This window comes from Triturus cristatus, chromosome 4_2 (genome assembly GCF_964204655.1).
Source record: "Triturus cristatus chromosome 4_2, aTriCri1.1, whole genome shotgun sequence".
Lineage (NCBI taxonomy): Eukaryota > Metazoa > Chordata > Amphibia > Caudata > Salamandridae > Triturus > Triturus cristatus.
In genome coordinates this window covers 96,051,990-96,074,759 of record NC_140586.1, presented here as the reverse complement: position 1 = coordinate 96,074,759, position 22,770 = coordinate 96,051,990, and the positions used below count along the sequence as shown (strand labels likewise).

At 45.9% G+C, this 22,770-nt stretch overlaps 1 protein-coding gene across 2 annotated transcripts in view; it reads left to right on the top strand.

Moving 5' to 3' along the window:
• Positions 1 to 22,770, top strand: part of LOC146833084 (complement C3-like) — a 595,871-nt gene that overhangs the window by 382,140 nt on the left and 190,961 nt on the right. For both annotated transcript variants that reach the window (XM_085600722.1, XM_085600721.1), the window contains 2 exons: positions 9,052 to 9,144; positions 10,244 to 10,447. In XM_085600722.1, the coding sequence (XP_085456848.1) occupies positions 9,052 to 9,144; positions 10,244 to 10,447 (297 nt within the window). The remainder of the gene's footprint in view (positions 1 to 9,051; positions 9,145 to 10,243; positions 10,448 to 22,770) is intronic.

Sequence of the window (22,770 nt, the reverse complement as noted above, 5' to 3'; positions counted from 1 at the left end):
CGCAAGTAGGGGGCTCTCCCCCATGCTCTCCTTCACGGAGCGCATTAGGAGTGCCAATTTCTTATCCATCTGGGGCTCTTAACCCTTTGGCCCCCCCCTCTGCTGTAACATCAGAGTCGGAAAATTACTGTCCTCCGGCCCGATCTGTAAATATCACTAAGGCCCCGGCGGACGTACGTGTACTAGATTTTGTACCTTTATTTGATACTGACCTTTTGTTAAATAGAGCTTGGCTTCTCAAACGTTTTAGTGAGGTTGAAAGTCTCTACCATATTCAATCTAGAGACATAGAACTGGTGTCTCTGTTGGGTGGAAGTAGTGTATTGAGTATACGGGTGAAATTTTATTCGCCTATTATAACAAACTTGATACTAGAACAAGTTGAAATTTTTCAGCGCCTAGGCATTGACATTCTCCCTATCTCCAACCCAGGCAAGCCAAATCTTTTATGTAACCAGGGGTTTGGGGGTGGTGAGCAAAACGGGGTAACCTCTCCCCTTAGAGACCTAAAAATTTGGGTTTCTAGGGGAAAACGCTCAGTTTCGCACGTGAAGCCACTTCCACTAACTGAGAACTCTTCACTCATAGATGATAATCACCGGTGGAATTGGCTCCATAGTGCATTATCAACAAAAACAAAGGATAACCCCAAATTGTTTCACCATCTTTAACACCGCATTAAAAATAATTTCCTGGAATGCGGCTGGATTCCACAGTTGCCCAGAGAAACTTGCTTTTTTATCTTCTCTGGGTGCGGATGTATTGTGCATTCAGGAAACATGGTGCATTGATATGCTAACTCCATCAAAAGATTTTTATGTCCTGGAAGTACCAGCTGCGCCCTCTAAGAAAGGGCATGCCAGGGGGGGGATTGCCTGCTTATTGTCAAATAAATTGCAATGGAGATTCTCCCATTATATTGATCCTAGTAGACTTTTCCACACAATAACTCTAGAAAATCTGTTCTATAATGGTGAAAAATATCCTATGGTAATTTTTAATGTGTATATACCCCCTGAGGAGCGTTTTAATGATAGTTTGCAGCAGGTTCTCCGATATATTGAACAGATAAAAAATTCCCCATCTTCCCCTGTAATTTTGCTTGTAGGTGATCTAAATTGCAAAATTTCAAATGCTAGTCTGAAACTCTTCAGGAATAAAGTTAAGGAAGAGGTTCATTTTATTCCCCAGACGCTTTTCCCTGAGAACTTGGTGACAAATAAAAGAGGGAAGATTTTGTTAAAAGAATTAGCGATTGGGGATGGTATTATTTTAAATGGAAGATTTCCATCTGACGTCCCCGCTAATTATACTCATAAATCCCCCTTTGGGTCGTCAATTTTGGACTATGCTATTGCAGACTATGGCCTGTTTCCCCATATTCTGGACCTAAAGATTATACCTACGTCACTCAGCGATCATAGTATATTGTTTTTAACAATGTCTTTAAATTCCTTGAATACGGCGTCTTGGTCGCTTAATGGCAACGAGGCTACCTTCCATGCCTCTTCTGGAAGGTGCTTCTGGAACTTTGCCGCCATTAATGGGGTGCTGGACCTATTGGCCGATACCCTAATGGTAATAAACGAGTGGAATGGTAGCGAATTTGTTTATTTTGAAGAATTTATGCGAAAGATTTTATTGTACGCAAAAAAAACTGTTCCCCCTAGGAAAGGAGAGGTAGTCCCCAATACATTGCGTACCCTGAATAGGGAAATAAATAAACTAGTTCGCGAACAGTATTTAGAAAGGGTTCTGGAACGTGGGAAAGAAATTGCCAGGTTAAAAAGAAAGAGAAGCAGACTCAAGCAAAAAATTAAAAAGGAAAGGGAGGATGAAGTTTGGATTAAACTAAGGGAATCTGCTGTACATGGTAATATTAAAGACTTTTGGGCAATAATTGGGAAGGGATGTGGTACGCGCCATACCCCCACCCCCATTCCTATACCAGAAGAGGTATGGTCCTCTCATATCCGAGAGCTCTATGCAGGGAACGGGACTACAGGTATTGATAATTCCATATATGCTGCCTCTGAAGACCTGGTTTTCCTTCCCTCAGAGAAAGAAATCGAGACGGCTATAAAAAATATGCGGCCCTCTGGGGCCATGGGACCGGATGAGCTTCCTATGACGGTCCTCAAACAAGATCCCTTAAGTTGGAGCAAAATTTTGTACCCCTTGTTTAAGGCGTGCCATCTCTCCAAATTTGTTCCTGCGTCCTGGAGAGGAAGTATTTTGGTCCCTATCTTTAAAAAGGGTATAAGGGATAGCCCTAGTAATTACCGCCTGATTGCACTCCTCGACTCCATCGGAAAGGTCTTTGCGAAATGTCTCCTTAGATCTCTTTCTGATTGGGTCGAGGACGGCAATATTTTGCCGTTTGAACAGACTGGTTTCCGAAGGGAGCATGGTACGCTAGATAACCTGTCCGCCCTTCAGGTGATCACAGATAAATATGTCCAGGTGAGAGGAGGAGTGGTATATGCCGCCTTCATTGATTTCTCCACAGCGTTCGATAAAGTAGATCGTGGAACGCTGTGGAGAAAACTGGCGACGCTTGGTGTCCCTACCCCCCTGTTGGAACTGGTGCGGGCTCTGCACACTGAGACCTGGTGCAGGGTCTTAATGGGGGGCGAAAGGGGGCTTTCGGCCAAAATACCATCTCGGAATGGCCTTAAACAAGGCTGCTTATTGGCACCCCTTTTGTTCTCCTTATATACGGCTGACCTCCCTGTTGCCGTGTCTGCCAGTGAGGGGATTGCCCCGATGATAGGAGGGACTCCAATATCCTGCCTGATGTATGCCGATGATGTTCTGATTCTTGTTCTTGACTTGACTCCAATTGGTCTTGCAAATCGGCTACAGGCTCTACAGGCCTTCGCTGGTGAGCATTACATGAAGATTAATATTACCAAAAGTAAAGTGATGTGTATAGCTGGTAAGAAGAAGTGCCGCTCGACAAATTACGGTTGGGCTATTGGAGGGCATAGATTGGAGGTCGTAACTTCCTATACTTTTTTGGGAAAAATATTTTCGGCCAATATGAGTGAGAAACTCCATATAGAGCACTGCTCCCGCAAAGCTCTTGCCCATGGCAATGGGTTAAAGTCCTTATACCAGGCAACGGGGAAAAGACATTTTTCCAGTCTTCTAGAAGTTTTTAGAGTAAAAATCCCCGCAACTATCTTGTATGGTATTGAATTAATAGAGGTGAAAAACTGGGACTTCTGCCATAAGATTGAGGGGAAACTCTTAAGATCCCTCTCGACTCTAAACAATGCTTGCCCACTAGCCGCCTGTAGGCTTGACTTTGGACTCAGGAGTTCCTGGGTTCAGGGTCTATGCGCCCTAATAAGATGGGTGGCCAGTTTGGCTAGAGCGGGTGATGGCACCCTGCGAGTTCTCCTCAAAAATGAACTTTTGGGCAATTTTAAAGAGTTCTCTAAACTCGTAAGCAATTTTAGAAGGGCTGTAAAGATACTGAAACTTGATGAAAGTGTTCTATTCTCCTACTCCTCCACGCAGTTAAAACATGTCCTCAAGGAGGCTTCGTGGGAGTTTTGTTTCCTCTCCGATAAAAAATCAGTTGGTGATAAAAGGAATGTGGAACCTCTCATCTCCTCCTATAGGTTGAAACAGCCACAACCCTATGCCCTATGGAATCTACCGCATGGGATACGTAGGTTTTGGTTTTTGTTACGCTATGATTTAATTCCACTTAATCTACTGTTATCTAAATGGCATGGCACTTCTGCTTTGTGCAATTTATGTAAACTGAACACCCAGGACTGTATGCATGTATTATTGATTTGTCCTATGTTACGTAATTTGCGCAATCGATGGCTAAAAGTAATTTGTATCCGCCTTAGCATTGTCACTTTAAAGGATTTCCTTCATGCACTTTATTGTCCTCCGAACGAAATGTTCTGTTCTTATATTTTTAACTTTTTTAAAGGATTTTTAGCTATTTATTAATATCCCTGGTGATATTTTGTCTGTCCGGCCTTGTTAGATTGATTTTTTGATGTATAGCTATTGCGGATTGAATTTTGTTTTTAAATTCTTGTATTTTCTCTGTATTTGTTGCTGTGTATTGTATATGTTTATGTGGCCCTCTTGAGAGCCAAAAAATAATAAATAAAATTTGATTTGAATTTGGCTAAAAAGTGTCGCAAAGGGTTGTAAATCTGCCCCATTGCTTTCTTTCTTCTTCTTCTTCTGATCTACTTTTCTAGCAGTACATTGCCAACCAGATAGTTGATATTTTTGGAACCAGGTAAAATGTTCGCACTTGTTGGGTAATTATAGAAAAATGTGAATCTTTCTGTATGTTTCTACTGCACCTTTGTTTTTAAACTGACTTGCATAAAACTGCTTCTAATATGTTTTTGCAACAACTATCTAACAGTTATTTTGGTGTGGTACATTTTGCACCAGAGATTGTCTTTTTTATTCTTCATGTTTTAACCCTGGGCGTAGTTCGGGAAGTAGCGCTACGCGTAGCTACACAAAGTGCACTTCGCACTACGCGAGCTACGCGTAGCACTTCGCGAACTGCGCAGTACCCTGTTCGCACTGTGCAAGATGTCGTTTGCAATGATTGCACAGTGCTGACAACCATCCGGCACTGTGCAATCATTGAAAACGGCATCTTGCACAGTGCGAGCTGTCGTTTTCTGCCGCTTGAGTAGATTTTTACTCGAGCGGCAGCTTTCTCAACGCGGACTGGTAGTTTCGGGGAACAACCTTTACAACGCAACTTTTACAACGCACTACCATTACAACGAAACTGTTACAACGCAAATGCATTGACAACACATGCCATTACAACGCAAGTCTTTACATCGACTTGCACTAGATGGCGTGCTAACATTAAAAATAGTGTAGTTTACTATCCAAACACCTTCCCTACTGTTACGTGGAGTGGAGTTAGAATAGTAAATTACACTTTTTTAATGTTAGCACGCCATCTAGTGCAAGTCGATGTAAAGACTTGCGTTGTAAAGACTTGCGTTGTCACTGCATTTGCGTTGTAAAAATTTCGTTGTAACAGCATGCGTTGTAAAAGCATGCGTTGTAACATCATACATCCGTAGTTTCTCATCGCGAGCGGTCGCAAGCATACACGACCACTCGCAATGAGTAACCCGACCTCCCCACGTTGAGAATCTCACCGGGAGGTTTATTTTCCACGCTCTCGATCGCCAACTTGATTTTGCTAATCGCGAACGAGGAAAAAGTCTCGCCGGGATGTCATTTTGCTTGCTCGCGGTCGCCAACTTGACGTTGAGGACCGCGAGCAAGCAAAAAATGACCGCTGCACTACGCAACGCTACGCTACGCGTGTTTGCACTATGCTACGTGCAATTTGCGTAGTGCGAAGTAGCGCAAACTTCGCAAACTACGCGAGCGTAGGGTAGTGCTTTGCCCAGGCTTATTTACAAGCATGCTTTCTCTTTCCTATGAAAGAGCTACGCTCTGAGGGGCAGATTTACAAGCCCCTTGCGCCATTTTTGGGTCACTTTTCCCATGTTAAAAGTGACGCAAAAGTGGCGCAAAGGGCTTGTAAATCTGCCCCTAAGTATTTAAGTGGTTTGTGGGAAAACTGATGGTGTGACCCCGTATTATAAGTGATATAGTACACTGCCATACATTGTTAGGATATTGCCAGTCAGCTCTGCTTTCCATGGCATTATAAGGAAACTCGGCCCTCTGCCTCATTCCTGAATATGGTATGACCTTCTAAAGGTCATGGTCATCGAACTCATCTCTGACTTGCAATATCCTTTTAATGTACAGCATGGGGTACTTAATCCCATATATAACGCCGACCCCCTTGCTGCATAGACCAGCTGGTTTCACTGGGCAATTGTAAACATTCCTCTTTGCCAATCTAATTTTGCATTATATCAGTTCATTCTCTGCCTCTCAAACCTTCATCAGTAGCTGACTGTACATCATTTCCTACGTGTACTTCACTCCATATCCTGTGCATAATTTGACCAGTAAAAACGATCTCCATAAACAGCGGACTCACTTCTCCTTCCTAATATTACATCTTCATCATTAGAGATGTTCCTGCAAAACAACTAGCCAGGGGTGGCTGCTCTATAGGGGCCAAAAGGGTGGCGACCCCCCCCAATCACGGGTCACTTCTTGCATTTAATTGAGACATAAAAGGTTGAATGAACAGAGCCCCTTTAAGTATACCACCCTTTCTCTTGGCATTTGCCAAATCTCTTGGGTACTCACTTCACTTAACAGCTCTCTGAACTTCACTGGTCAAAAATCCAAGAGAAGTGGCCTATAAAGAGCTCCTTTTTGCTGGAAGACTTCAGAACCGTGGTGCCAGCTCTAGGTCCCTCATATATGGACAGTGGAATCCCAATCTAGACAGTCTTCCCATATAATCAATTTCACCCCTCAAACTCACCCTGTACATAACAGTTCAGTTTCTAACAAATACCAGGAAATCAGACATTGTTATAGAAGTTTTTAAGCAACTCCATTGGCTCCCATTAGAATGAGACATCACCTTCAAAATCATCTGCATAACACACAAAGCAGTTCATACATGGCTTGTTTCGGATCTATAAGGAAAAATGCATACATTCGGAGACCTAAGAGAAACAAGTGAGAGGGAATAAACCATTTTTCAGATTTCTGCAGCTAAAAAACAAACCTGCCTGACAGACCTTTTTGTAAATAAGTAAATTCCACATTTGTAAAGCGCGAACATATCACCCCTAAGGGTAGCAAGGTGCTGGTGGCCGTCGGGAACATTAAGTGAGCTATTGCCCAGAGTCACACGATGCTGAGCTGAGCTGCCCCCGGTACCGGGGAATCGAACTGTGAGCCGGAGCTCTGGAGTCAGTCGTTCTGCCCGCTGCGCCACATCTCTCCCTTGTACCTAGCACCCAAACTCTGAAAACCAAGGGGCAGATTTATGAGGTTTTGCCGTAGGGAAGCGCAGCAGGCCTTCCTGCTGCGCATCCCTACGGCAAAAGAAAAGGGCAGGGATGCGCCGTATCTATAAAATGCGGCGCATTCCTGTCCTTTTTCCCTGCGCCGGCGCACAATGGGCTGCCTGCGCCAACGCAGGCACCTCTGCACCATGGTGCAAGGGTGCCTGCGTTGCGGAGATTAATATTTTTGTACAGGAAGGGAAACCTTTCTGTACAAAAATAATCACAAGAGGTTTTTCCTCTTTGTATGGGTGCTGCAGAATGCAGCACACATAGAAAAAGGAAAAACGAGGAGAAATAAAGATATTTCTCCCCGTTGCGCCTCCCTTACGCCTCCCCTGGGGAGGCGGAAGCTTTTGGCGCTGCCTCAGATTTACGATTTCTCGTAAATCTGGGGCAGTGTCAAAAGGCCATGGATGTTGCTGGGAACGCCCCCAGCAACACCCATTGCACGCCCCTTTAACGCAGAACACTGCGTTAAAGGGACTGATATTTATGAGGCAGCATTAAGTCAAAAAAAGTGGCTCAGTGCTGCCTGATAAATATCACGCAGGCTTCTGCGCCACGGAACATCACAAAAAGTGACGTTCCGATGGCGCAACGGGCCTCATAAATCTGCCCCCAAATACATAAGGACATAAGTAACACTCCTAACCTGGAAAGGAAAGCAGAGCTTTGAGCTTGAGAGGCCCTTCCCGCCCCCCTCAAAAACACAAACAAAAGGATTCTAGCCACCTTACATGTCCTAGGGAGGTTATAACATCCATAATGGGTTGGAACATGGATAGCTTTGACAAATGAGCTGTAAACCTGATATGGGTAGGGTTTTCCAGCTAATTCTGTGTTCACAGCGTGATCTCAGCTCTTCACCAGGTGATCATGGGACAAGTGCCAGATTCATGTGACATGCTTTGTTGCCATGTGGATTGGCAGGTTTGCCAAGCTGAATCCGCTTGCCGTTACATGTGACGCATACTAGTACCCAAGTGAGCATGGCACGCTATATAAGCCAATTATATATTAAACATATAAACTACCTATACTAATGTGTCTGATGAGAAGCACTCAACTGAGTTTCATGTCTTGGTGACACAAATCTGCATTCCCTTCTCCTGCTCACTCCTGCCTTTTCCCTCCAGATCACTAGCTAATAAGCTCCAATATGACTCCTCCCACCCTTGTATGCTCACCCCTGCGTGTAGCTTTCCCTTTACTTTCTAGTCGATACTATCAGCCCTGCACCACTCACTTCCTTTACCCTCTTTCCTCTCTGGGCAATTGATTGATATTTATGAGCTTTTATACATTTTCACCTCCACCCCTATCGGCTCCTTTCCCTGCTCTGTCTTTGACCTTACCTGTGTTATTCATCTTCTCTTTTCATCACTCTTCCCTTCCTCAGCCTACGTACATCTTCTTTTTTAGGTCTCGCCTGACCCAGCGCATGCACTGGTCTGGCGAGACTTATTGAGAGGGCTCCAAAAAGTGCTACCAGGCCACCCTAGAGCTACAGTGCATGTGCGCAGGCACGCGCGCCGCGCTTTACCGCGATTACTTTCACTCCGCTTTGATGTTTGATTGTGAACGCGATCGCGATCTCTTTCACTTTCGGGCCACACGGCCGCTTTGCATAGCCAATAGGTCTCGCTTTTGGGACCTTATAAGTATTTAGTTATGCAACTGTTGCATAGCTAAACACTTATAAGGTCCCAAAGGCGAGACCTATTGGCTATGCCAATGCTTGTTATAAATTAACACTTCCTCTCTTCTTCTCTTCCAACTCTCCCTCCCAAGAGACATACTTTTTCCTTGATCTCTATGTTCATTTATTTTCTTATAAAATAGTTGTTACACTGTTCATTATAACACAATTCTGACTATTCTTTGGTTTAAAGAAACAGCACAGTGATACCTTCAAAATGACTTCAGTTTGTAAGAATAATTATTCTTTAAAAAAAAAAAAATGAAATAAATATAAAAATAAAATATTAGGGAGATCTTCCACAGAAATGCACGGGAGAATATATACTGTTATGTAGGAAATATAATTGACCCTGTAATTCTTTCATTTTGTTTCTTTATCCAGGACAAAATGGTGTTCAGAGAGTTGATATAGAGCCCGTTTCGTTGCTCGACGTCGTTCCAAACACACAGCCGGTTACTTTCATCAGTGTGAAAGGTAAATGCAACAGTGATAGCGTAGTGCTAGAGAATATCAAACGTATCTTTCAAGTGCGTGGACAAGGGTGAGCATTATAATTTGAAGAATTGAAAGACATTAAAGCAATTTTCCTTGTAGTGCAACTCAGCTCCACTGCAAGAGCTTTTGGAGAAGGAGGCAATTTTAGGACAGTTGTTGTAATGTGGCAGGCTCCTGTGGCCATTTGGGGCGGTCCAATCAAGCAGCTGCCTACAATGCCCTCTATTAGGCAGACAGATAGTCTTTGATTGGCTGTCGTGAAAAAGTATAAAAAAGGAAAAACAGCAGTATAAGAAATGTCAGAATGTATGCAGTTAGGCTGCCTCTTATCACTGTTATAGGTTGCTGAGATGGGTGGATGTGTCTGGGATTTAAGCTACAGTGGTCAGGGCCCAATGCTGGTGGTGGCATGCACCTCACAAATGGCTGCACCCAAGAGCCATTAGGGTGTACAATAGTTTCAGTTGTGGGTGGATTAGATGCCGTAAGTGGAATAATTTCCAAAACCAATTTTCTTGTGTATGACACAGTGTGTCGTTTGTAATCACTTTTTCCAACTATGAAGAAACTGTCCCCGGGACGACAGAGACCGTGTCGCGCTACTATTCAAGGAATTAGGATTACCGGCCCCGACACTCTGCCTTGAGAAAGCCCTCAGCCGATTGGCCATCGGGCGAAACATGTGTCAGCTGTTTTTTTTTTCTGTGTGTTTTTCATAGTTGGAAACAGTGATTAAAGACGACACTCTGTGTCCTACACAAAAAAATGATTTTTTTCAAATTATTCCACTTACGGCATCTAATAGGAAGGCACAGACCTCCACCCACAACTGAAACTCTTACCACTGTTAACCTTGTAAACATATTTCCTTGAATTTACAGCCTGACAGCACGCTAAAGCCTAAAACATTCTTTGAAATAATAAATCCTAGAGAAAAAATGAACCCTGACAGAAATTGTGGTGTGTGGTTTATCTCCAGTGTACTGAAGAGTTGACAGTCCTACTGGAAAAAAGAGGTGTACAATAAATAATGTTGTATGAATGTCTTTTTGATCATTCCCGCTGTGACTCTTCATAGGAGATATAGTGGGGGAAACCGTGGAGAACTCCATTGATGGCGCCAACCTGAAACATCTCATCACAGTGCCCGTAGGATGTGGGGAACAGAATATGATCACCATGACCCCGGCAGTCATTGCCACACATTACCTCGACAACACCAACCAATGGGAGAGACTCGGCGTTGAACGCAGGGCAGATGCCATCAAGTTCATTCAGCAGGGTGAGTGGTTTTCTTCAAGGTAGATGCAATAATGGGCACTTATGGTAGAAAACGGTCATCACACAACCACATGGAGTCAGATCTAGGAAGGTGAAAAGCATTTGGGAAGAAATTCGATCAGACATGGTGGACTTGATACTTTACTATCCCTGGCACTATAGGCAATCATAAAAGATATACAAAAAATTGATGGATGGAATTCTTGATATAATCTCAGTCACTGGTAATTACTCTGGGCCACATCTCAAGCCATCATTATTTTGCACACATGTCACCTCAGTTTGGACCCAGATATATGCAAATCAGTCTTGACCTTGCTCCAATCGGAACAGTTCAGCACGAACGGCCAAGCCAGGTCTCCTCTCTGAACTGGAACAGAAGCAACACAGGACCAGTTTCACCCTAGTTATGGGCTCATCAATCAGGTACAAGTTGGCTCTAGTGAAACAGTGTGCATGGGACCCACGCCTGGGCATACCTGTCCCACTTAGGACGACGTACTAAAGAATACAAAAAAGTGATGGATAGAATGCTTGAATTAATCTCAGCCACTTGTAATAAATTACTCTGGGCCGCAACCCAATCCATAATTATTTTGCACACCATGTCACCTCAGTTTGTTGTTTTTGCAATCATAAAAGATACATATAAATCATAAAAATAAACAATTTAATGTGGAAACCTTTAATACAGAAAGCAATTGGAATTGAACACTTTCAAAGGGTGTTTCCAAAATAATTGAGTTTTCAAAAACATGGTGAAACCACATACATCAAAATCACAGTAGGATCACTCTTCAGATTCTTCCCTACAGTCGCACACCCCACCTCCGACGGTTCTATTACCTTATCCGAACCAACTGTCTCCTCTATGAAATCACCAACTCATCTCATTCCTACACTTAAGAGTGCCTACTGCTCTTGATCTGCAGCCAACCCTTTCAGAACCAAATAATCATAGCAGTAGCCCTTTCATCCTCCACATTATCCTGTCTGACTTGACTCTACACCTTTAGATCAAATCAAATCTCTCTTTATTTGGTTGTCAGAGACACACATAAAATAATGTATGCAAGATTAAAATACATTAAAATCATGATAATATTTGTTAAAAAAAAGTTCATTAACAGTTGCCCAAGCTGCCCACTGCACCTTGTGTTCGTGGATTTGTCTAAAGCCTTTGACAGCATCTATGATACCAAATTGTGGCTATCCCTTCTCGAGTTGTGTTTGGATTCGGTTTAGTGCACTTTCTCTATGTTTTACACAAAAATGTAACTTTCGTGGGGTGTTGGATAGGGGTGTGTACTCGCAGCTCTTTTAATTATTTAGTATGAAGTACTTTTTAAATACTCTTTTCAAGGCTGTCCCAGCTGTAACTAAGGTATCTATTACTGCATTGCTTTTCACCGATGGCACAAGCATGCTAGTCAGCTCATTTGTTGAGTTTGTGGCAGACCTTGACTTAAATACTTACTTTACTAAATCACATATAATGTGCTGTGTTTCTAAAAGGCCAGGTGTATCTACCTTGAACTTTGAAAGCTATTGGTTGGACAAATACAGCAATTGTCCTTACCTTTGGGTAGTTTTTTGACTCTTCAGGTCTTGGGTGGCAAAAATATCAAATTGTCGCATTAAGTTATCTAAATGAGCTCACTTGTTGACATACCTCGGCCTACTTGCCGTAAGGCAATTACACCCCTCTTTGCAGTTTATGAGAAACTGTGCATACCTGTGGCTACATGTCGAGCAAGGGTTCAGGGCTATTTTAATTGTTCAATGAAACAGGTTGAGGAGTATCATATTCAATTGGGCCCCTTGTCCTTGTGGCTTTGGGTATGGCTCAATGAGAAGCCAGTCCGAATCACTCCATTATGAGAGATTCTTTTCATTGTGGTAAGGGACTCAGTATTTCTTGGCTTGCGTATGTTAGTACCTTGGGCAAAGCGTATGAAGCCCAAGCTGGTTTTCATTGTCTGACCAACCCTTTATCGTCCCATGGGGTTCATCTTCCTCAAGCCCAACTCCCCTGTCAGTTGTTATTCCAAAAGGCCTGTTCCAGGTCTTTTAATTTTCTCTGAGTACACACCAACCCTCAGGACACATTATCTCATCACTTGGATTATTTTATAATCTGTATGCTGATGACACACATATTTGCTTTTCCTTCTCAAGATTTACCCCTTAAACCTACTTCAAAGTCTCTGACTGCCTCACAACTATTCGTCCTTTGATGAATACCAATTTCTTTATGCTAAACTCTTCCGAAACTGAAATGATCTACTTTTCTGCTAAAATACGACTCCCAAATTTGCCAATTCATTTTTTACCATCTCTATACTCTCAACCCACACCTTCAGCTAGAAACCTTGGTATTTATTTCAACCCACTTGTGAACGTTGGTTCCTGCTTCTACTGCCGCCTCTTCCAAATACCCAATACTCATCACCTGCATAATGTGACCACATATTCCCTTTCCTGTGCCCAAAGCTCTACTCTGTGTGCTTGTTCAGAGGAAATTGAATTACCGCAACTGCTTGATATTGTACCAGAATGTCGTGGTTAGAATTGTGTCTATCATAAACGATGTGTTGTAAATATCACCCACAAAAATATTGCCCAATTTTAACGACAAGACCACTGCATAAAAAATATCAGGCTTGAAAAATCTTAACTCCCTGTGCATGGCATGTTGTTGCAGTCACGGAGTAGCATGCTACTCATCTGTAAAGTGCCACAGGGCCTCATCAGAGGTAATAAGTGCTCTATGAATAACCACAGCTTGCCTTATCAAACTACTATCGTCATCAAATTGACTGGTTACTTGACAAATTATACATTGCTAAGCATAGTTTCTAAGGGCCTTATTATGAATTTAGCAGTGAAGGAGTGGGACCGCACTGCTCTCGCACCGCCAAACCCATGTACGTACCGCCTGCCAAATCAGGTGTTTTCTCCTGTCTGGTGGGCGGGTCTTTGGCGTTCTCCGGACTGTGCCTATGAAATAGGCACCGCAATGGTAATGTCAAATGCAGTATCTGCACGGCATGGACTGCTGCAGTCCATGCCTTGCAGGTACTGGTGTGCATGCACAGAGCGGGGCACATGGTGTGCCCCCATGTGAATCCACATGGTGTGAGGCACAAGGGAGCCCTGTAGGGCCCAGTTTCCTCACCGCCACACATTTCATTGCAGTGAGGAAACTCACATTGTGCTTGGTGGGGTGCCACCAAGCATGTTGCAGCCTCAAAACTGCTGTGCCCCAGCCAGGGATCTTTGATCCTTGGCGGTGTCCCAGGGCGGCCCGACTGCCCTGGGACCTAATAGGGCGATTGGGAGACCCCCCTGCCACGCCCCTACGAGTCTAGTGGTCCGTGGACTGCCAGACTCTCATAACCCCTATACCTAACCTTAACTATCTACATTATATGCAAATAAGACATGTTCATCCCACAATGGTCGCTTCTCTGACATAAACCTTGTAATTCCCAAACATCTGTGTGCTGTTTCTGAATTCTGATCTTTCAAGCTGCTCGGTTTATAACTCTTGAATTGACTCCTAGCTGAACAGCTCTTAACATCCTATTTTCTTGCTTTCACACTGCTTTAAAATCTCACCTACTTATGCTCAGAAGTGGCTACAATATTTACAAATTATTCACAACAACCTAATTGAGCTCCGCTATAGTTTCCTACTACTCCCAATGTAAGTATGTGGATATGTATACACAGTAAGTTGGCCAGCATATCTGTTGTAAATGATTGCCTACCATGTATTGTTTCTCAACTAGTATCCAACATGCACCAAAATATGCTCCGATCAACATTGCCAATGACCTTATTGACCAGTTGCTATGACCAATGCTACGTTGCTGTGTTCAAATAAAAAATAATATAAATAAATAAGCATAAATAGATAAACCTGCAGTTTGGTCAGTAATTTGCTGTGTCCCCAATGTACACCTCACTAATGAGGTTTTCAAAATAATCCAATTTTTCGGATAGCACAACAAATTATTAGCAAAATATTCCCTCAGGATAATCTAAGAAAGTCAGAGGCTTGAGTGCTCCTGTGACATTTATCATCCTCTCCCACACAAAAAGTACTGGCTAAGGTTTCCCCAGCATACAACAGGCAGGCGTGACTGTGGTGTTAGGAATCTACTTAAGCCGGTCACACCAGCCTGAAGCCTATGATTGGCCTCCAGTTACTACAAATACAATTACAGTTCTACAAAACAGAGAGCCCCATGAGATTGCACAAAAGGAACGTAGAGTAAAAATGTAAACAATATGTTGTGAATAACTACCAGAACGAGCAGTAAGTTGAACAGGCGTTTATTCAACGGATCCTTCAGCCTCTAACTGACGCTATCGCCAACATTCTATAACGAGCTTCAGCCCCAACATTCTAAGGTTGGGCTGATCCACAGGCGAGGGAAAGGAGGGGGGGGAAAGGGAAAGGAACACAGGTACAGATTATAACACATCTCCCTGCGGAGCAGAGAAAAATATAAAACGGTTAGGTACCCATATAGCGTTATTCCAAAGTATACAGGCAGATGGGGTTTCTCAACATACATACATTGTCTGCAGAACAAAAGTACAAATGAGTACACTATCCTCTAAAACTGCGGGTGGATAGAGAAATGCCCCACTTAACCCCCCACTTCCCAAAGCTAGGCAATCTCTAAACATGAGAAAGGGAATGGGAGGCAAGATGGCAGGATCAGGATCCCATTTTGTAGTCGGATTGCCAACTAGGGGGTTTACGTACTCTAGCCACCTTGGGTTCACCTCCACTGGGTGTTTCAAGACTACGATCATTCTCGTAAATTGGTTTGGAACCAGTAGTGCTAGGACAGCTAGCTATATTGTCCATACTCCACATGCCACCGTCTTCCAGCACTACTGAATTGTTGTTGACTCTAGTTATCCTTAGTGGTTTGGAAAATGAGGATATCTTGGATTTGGACAGGGACGGCCTCTTAACAACCACCCACTGGCCTTCTCTCCACTCTTTTCCTGAGGCTCCCCAACGACTGTCGTACCTGAGCTTGTACTCTTGTTGATGTTTCTTAGTTCTCTCCGACACCGCATCTCTGTCCACCCACACGGGAGTTCCACCATTTAGCCAGTTAGGAGTAAGCTTGGAACCCGGGTTCCTGCCTTTGAGAGAAACAAATGGTGACACCCCAGAGACAGCATTGGGCGATGTATGATATGACCACAGCATTTTCCTTATGGCGTCTTCCACCGGAACCTGGGAGTTCAATGCGAGCTGGATGGTGTCCTTTATCATCCTGTTCGCCCTTTCCACCAGACCATTGGCTTTGGGACAATACAGTGGGGATTTGAGATGTGTGATGGACAGCGTGGACATAAACTGCTTCATTTCCTCAGAAGCGAATTGAACACCATTGTCCGTTATTATAACCCCTGGAATACCTTCTTTAGAAAAGGTGTCTCTCAAGAAGCTCAATAGCGACGCGGTGGTGATGGAAGATACCATTCTTGTTACAATCCAATGGGAGTGATAGTCTATCAGAACAAACATGAATCTATTAGATTGGTTTAGTAGGTTTAAGGGACCAATTATGTCCAATCCCAGCTTTTCCCAAGGTACGGTGGGGACCTCTACCGGGAATAGCGGTGCCTTGCGGACAACTTTGGTTTTGTCGCAGGAGCCGCAGGCTGCACAATTCTTTACTTGTTCCTCGACACGCGAATCCATCCCGGGAAACCAATAGTGTTGCCTGATTTTGCTTTTCGTCATGTTCCTCCCTGGGTGGCCCTCATGGGCAATCTGTATTATCCTTTCGTACATGTTTTTCGGAGGAATGATCTTACTTCCTCTACAAATATGGTTCTCAACGATGGATAATTCGTCTTGCACAGGCCAAAAAAGCCGAATGGACTCTGGCACCTCCTGCTTGTTAACAGGCCAACCACTGCGAATCACATTCCTTAATGTTGCTAAATCCCCATCATCACTTATGGATTTCTCCCACTCCTCACGATTGATGGCCGGAATTTCAACCAAAAGAATCGTCACCTCCGGTGGGTTGTGCATCGGGTTCTCATCCGCCATTGGTAGTCTGGAAAGACAGTCCGCTACCCAATTCTCAGTTCCAGGGACATGAATCATGGTGTAGTTGAACCCTTGCAGACTCAGCACCCATTTAGAAATACGAGGTGTGGTATTTTCCAGGCGTTTAGTGGAGAATAATGGTATTAACGGTTTGTGGTCCGTTCTCAGCACGAACGGGATGCCCCACAAGAAATACTTAAAGTGGTTTATTGCCCAGTAGCACGCCAAAGCTTCTTTTTCTATCGTCGAGTAGTTTAGCTCGGCATCTTTCAAAGTTCTCGAAGCGAAGGCAATCACCGTTTCTTGACCCTCCATCTTCTGCATAAGTGAGGCTCCCAAACCCTTTGCGCTGGCGTCAGTAGTAAGGATGGTTTTTGCATTGGGGTCGAAAGCGCTTAAGATAGGTGCATTAACAATGGCCTCCTTGACGAGTTGGAAAGCTGACTGGTGCTCTTGTTTCCACGCAAACTCCGACCCCTTCTTTAACAACTCTCTGAGGGGACACACCTGATCCGCAAAGTTTTTGACGAATTTGGACATGTATTCCGTCAGCCCCAGGAACGATTTGAGCTCATCCTTGTTGGTTGGTGCAGGAGCTAGTTTAACAGAGTCCACCAGACTGGATTTGGGTTTGACCCCCTCACTTGATATAGTGTGACCGAGATAAACAACAGATTCCACCCCGATTTTACATTTGTCTTTCTGAGTGGTGAAACCTGCTTTACTAAGTCTGGTCAACACTGCTTCCAGAGTCCTATTGTGTTCTTCAGCTGATGAACCGTGAATCAGGATGTCATCCTGGAAACAGAGAACCTTTCCTAGACCTTGCAGTATATGTTGCATGACGCGTTGAAACACAGCCGCTGCAGATGCCAGGCCGAAAGGTAATCTTGAAAACTGATAAGCCCCAAACGGGGTTATAAAAGACGTGAGGGGCTTGGAATCCGGGTGGAGAGCGACTTGGTGGTAAGCCGAGGATAGGTCTAGGACAGTGAAGACTTTAGCACCGTGGATGGCAGACAGCATTTCATTAATGTTGGGGAGGGGGTGTCGGTCCACCCAAATGTTAGAGTTCAAATCCCTAAGGTCAACACATAAACGGATCCCTTTGTTTCCGCCTTTGGCTGCTACGACTATGGGTGCCAACCACTCAGAGCTCTCAATCCTCTCTATGACCTTGCACTCTTCCAATCTGTCCAACTCCTTCTTGAGCGGTTCCCTCGTCAACAGTGGAATAGACCTTGGTTTGTGGATGGTAGGTCTGGCATTGGCTTTAAGTTTGATTTTGTGAAGGAAGCCTTTTAGGAGTCCAAGTTTGTCTGTAAATACCTGTTAGATCTGGGGGTCTCTAGTTGGCAGGGTAGGTTCCACTGTCCAAGTAGGGACCCTTGCTTCTAGTCAGGGAAAGGGGGATACACAGTTAAGATAACCCCTGCTCACCCTCTAGGTAGCTTGGCCTGAGCAGTCTAGGCTATCAAAGGCAATGTGTAAAGTATTTGTACCAACACTCACAGTAACACAGTGAAAACACCACAGATTTACTCCACACCAGTTTTAGAAAAATAATGTATCTTTACTAAAAACTTCACAAGACCAAATACTACAGACAAACCAACATATACTTCAAAAGGTTACTTTAAAGATAGTTCAAGAGTTTGCAGAAAGTACTCCAGGATGTCAAAATCAGTGTCCTGCACAGTGCGACTCTCAATGCACAAAATGCGACACTCTCGTGCCCAACAGTACCTGTAGTTGCGATAAGGTTCCCAAAAGCTATCACAAGGAAGATGGCAAAGGCGATGCGATGCTCCTGAGATCCTGGGGAGGCTTTGCAGCAGCCCTGCTTCACGCAGCAGGGGTGGATGCGCCGGCTCCGATCTGTAGTGGGAGGATGCGATACCTTTGGCTTTCGTTGCGTAGGTTTCTTGGGGGGAAGCTTCACGCACAGGTTCGATGCGACACTCTTCGATGTGGTGCGATGCGTGGCGCAGCGTTGCCTTCCGGCGTCGCAACTCTCGATGCGCCACGGAACGGGACTCTGCGTCGACGCACGCAGCGACTGGAGACTTTTCACGCACCGGCAGTGGTGCGGCCCGCAAACTGGTTCTGCGACGACCCTCGCAGCGTCAGGAATCTTCTCGCACCGGGACGATGCTCGACGCACTCGGCGATGCGGGGACCCTGCGTGTTGCGATGGTGCCGCGATGAAATTTTCCTCGCACTCTCGTCTTGCGACACGCAATCGGATGATGCGTTGGGTACCAGTCACTCTTGTTCACGCTTCTGCTTCCCAGCTCCCAAACACAGCAAAACGACCTCCTGAGGCCCCAAGACTGGGCAAGCACTCCAAGGCAGGTCAGAACTCTCTCAGCAGAGTTCCAGGGGAGCTGGTGGTGAAGTCCTTTTGTTCCTGGGACTTCTTAACAGGGAGACAGCTCTTCTCAGGCCCTTGGAGATCAGAATCAAAAGAAGGGGACACAGCAAAGTCCTTCCCCTCTCCTTGGCAGCAAAGCAAAACAGCAAGCAGGCAGTCTTCTCCTCTTCAGTCCTTTTCAGCTTTCTCCTTGGCAGAGGTTTCTTCTTAGTTCCAAAGTGATCCAAAGTTTTAGGTGTCTGGGGTCCTCTTCTTATACCCCTCCAAGTCTTTGTCTCTTGTGTTTCAGTGGGGGGATTCCCCTGCTCAAACCGGTTCCTGGGTGTGCTCTGCTCTGGAGCACCTGGTTCCTTTCAGAGTGAGGGGCAGGGTCGTTAGACGCTCAGCAGGAGGTGGAGCCTTCTTTGTGCCAGCAGAGGCAGAGTCCTCAGCCTGGCCAGCAGGGGGTGGAGCCAGCTTTGTGTTTGGCAGGGACAGCCCTATTCAAACCCAGGGACTACTCCTCCCACCCATCTAAAGCAGATCTCCCTATTCACCCTGCTGCTGACTCATCCAGGCTCCTGGAGCCACCTGGCCCATCACATGACACCCTTCAGCCAACCAGCACACAGGCACACAGGAAGGTTAAACAGGAGAATAGCTACTTTCTATAAAGTGCTATTCTCACACAGTGAATTTAAAAACCATCTTGCTAAAAAGATGTATAATTAAATTCTGAACACAGAGATACCAAACTTGGATTTTCTATCTTGTCCTTATGGGAAGATAGGCATGTAAACAGCCTTCCCCATTCTATCCTATGGGCAAGATAGCCTCTCAGCAGTGAAAAACGAAAATGGCTGTAATTCACTACCAGGGCATGTTACACACCTCAGTACATGCCCTACCTTTCAGATACACTGCACCCAGCCCAGGGGGGTACCTAGGGCCACCATAGGGATGCCTTACATGTACAGAAAGGGAAGGATAAGGCCTGGTCAGTGGGTGCACTGGCCAGGTCGACATGGCAGTCCTGGACTGCACATGGGCACTGCAAGCAGGCCTAAGACATCATTTTAGCGCTACTCCTGTGGGAGGCACAATCAGTGCTGCAGCCCACTAGTAGCATTTGAATCACCAGCCCTGGCACACGCAGTGCACTTTACTAGGGGCTAACAGGTGAAACAAATATACCAATCATGGATAACCAATCAATATCACAATTTATACAGAGAGCATATGCACTTTAGCACTGATCAGCAGTGGTAAAGTGCCCAGAGTCTTATTGCCAACAACCACGGGTCAGAAAAAATGAAGGAGGAAGAAGCAAAAAGTTTGGGGATAACCCTGCAAAAAGGGCCGTTTCCAACACAACCCCCTTCCAGCCTAAAGCCAGGGTAGACCAAGCGATACCTCGATGGGATTCCCTGCTTAGGGCGATAGAACACGGAAACTGGCCCAACCAGCAGGGCACTATTCCTGTTCTACGCCTTCCTGAACCCGGTTGGATCTCTCCATCCATACTCTCAGGGTCCACCAAGCCAACCCATGTGGAACCCTTCTCTTCACCTGTGGACACCACCTGTGCAGCACCTAGCCTTAACTTGCTCACAGATGTGTCCCAACAGACAGACAGCAAGCCGCAGTGACCAGTGACACTGGTCAGGGATGAGACCCAGGCCTTATGCCTCTCAGGGCCCTCAAACCCCTGTGGCATCAGAAGGTGGGGGGCAGTAGCCCCAGGTGCTGGGCACCCTTTGTCCACTTCCTTTCCTATCAGGTCGGGTCTGACAACCTGGCACTGACCGACCAGCCCCGGGCCTGTATCCGGTGGCTGGACAGGAGGCTGGGGTAGGCTTTTCCATACCCAGTCCTCCTCTTCCTTGGGGCTCTGTACCCTCCCACCTGGAGCGGTACCCCCTTCTAGAATAGTCAGGGCACCTGCAGCAGCTGTCCTGCACCATTCACCCACCAGTTCAGGGGTTCTATCCTGCAACTGGGATCCCAGGTCAGGGGGGACACCCCGGACCTGGCCCTCCAACCTAGGGTCTACACCCTCCAGGTGAACCAGGGTCAGAGGCGAGGACTCCCTCCCTCTGCACCCCCTTCCAGAGTGCTGCACCCTCCCCACTGGAGTGGTACCCCTGGAAGCCAAACCGGTCAGGACACTGGTTACAGATGTCCTTCCCTCCAGGTCAGGCAGATCCTGAACCTGGCCTCCCAACCCAGGGAATAAACCCTGCGGTTGCACACCTGCCTGGCATGCCAGGACTTCCGGGGACTCACACAGCATCTCCCCGAGGGTGACACATGACTCATGTGTCTCGTGACAGTCTGCCTGGCGCAGATCTCCCGGCCCCTGTCCACCTGACAGTGCGCGAAGATCCCCCAGGACAAAAGTGGTGTCACCATGGTCACTCCTAGGGGACTCAGCCCTTCTGGCTGGTCCCTGACCCACTGGTTCTCCCACTGGGGAACACATCCCCCTCTCACCCCTCAGTCTGGACTTCTGCACCCTCCCAACTGGAGCGGTACCGCCAGACACCAGAACCACTGGAGCTCTGTTTACAGAGGCTCCAGGTTCTCCTGACACTAGGAGATCCTCCTCAAATGGCCTACTAGCACTGTCTAGGCCCCCAACCTGGTGTTCCCTTAAGGAACCCGCCAGGCCCTGAGACGGGGTTTCGGGCACCTTGGGACCCACAGTCCCACACTCACCCCTTCTCCACTGAGACAGGACGTGAGCCCCTACACCCCTCCCACTACACTGGGACCTAACCGAGCTACACTGAACAGCTTCCACCTCACAGGTCTGGAAGATATCTGGGCCACTCCTTTTGGTATCACTCCCCAATGCCTCTCCAGACCTTTTAGCATCCAACCAAAGGTCTGCCTCCAGCGCAAGATCTCTGGAACCAGGGAACTCACACTCCACCGGGTGTTGGCATAGCTCTGGAAAACAGGGACTTAAAATATGCTCTCCAACAAATGAATCACACAGCCCCCCACAGTTGTTAACCAAGCTACAGTTTGCCTCACCCTCCAGTGCCTCACACAAGTACCCCACACCACTCTCCTGAGATTGGCAAGACGGTACCTGACTGTCTCTGTCACACAACTCACACTCTTCTGGGCGGTCTTCACACTCACACACTAAGGTTTCTACCATGGGGGAACCCCTCTCCCTGTACCTCTCACCTAGGGTCCGTAGAGTGTCCCTCCCACCACTAGGAATATGGTCCCCTGTGCCAGTTCCCCAATCCACTTCAGGGACACTGCACTCCACTGGAACTACATCATAAACCTGAACCCCCTGGTGTATGTCAACCCCCTCCTTCAAGTCAGGTGCCATATCTCTGGGTATTTGTACCTTTCTTTCAGCACTAGAAACTACAATCTTGCTGCCACCATCTGAGCTGGACTCCACCTCCAACTCAGCAAAGCTCACTTCTTGAGCTAACCATTCTCCTTCAGCTGAGACACTCATGGCCTCAAGCCTCTCGAGCTCCAAATCAAGCTCCCTCATCCTCAACTCATGAGCCAGAAGCAATTTCTTCTCCTCCAAGGCACGGGCATTCCTGCTCTCCTCCGCCGCCTTGTCTACTTCCGATTGCTTCATTTTCATTTTCATTATTTCCAATTCATGGTTTCTCACCCTTTGATTCTCCTCCAACTCCTCTGGAGTGAGACTCCTACTGGAATGGGAGCTGCCAGCCCTTGAGACTGGTCCGACCACGGGCAGATCTTGGGGAACAAAACCATCCTCTTCATTTGCATCATCTTCCTCTTGGGCCTCCCAACAGGCCTTCAAGAATCTTTGTAGCACATCCTTTCTAGATCCGCTTTTCACAGGGCAACCAAGGTCTTTGCAGAATTG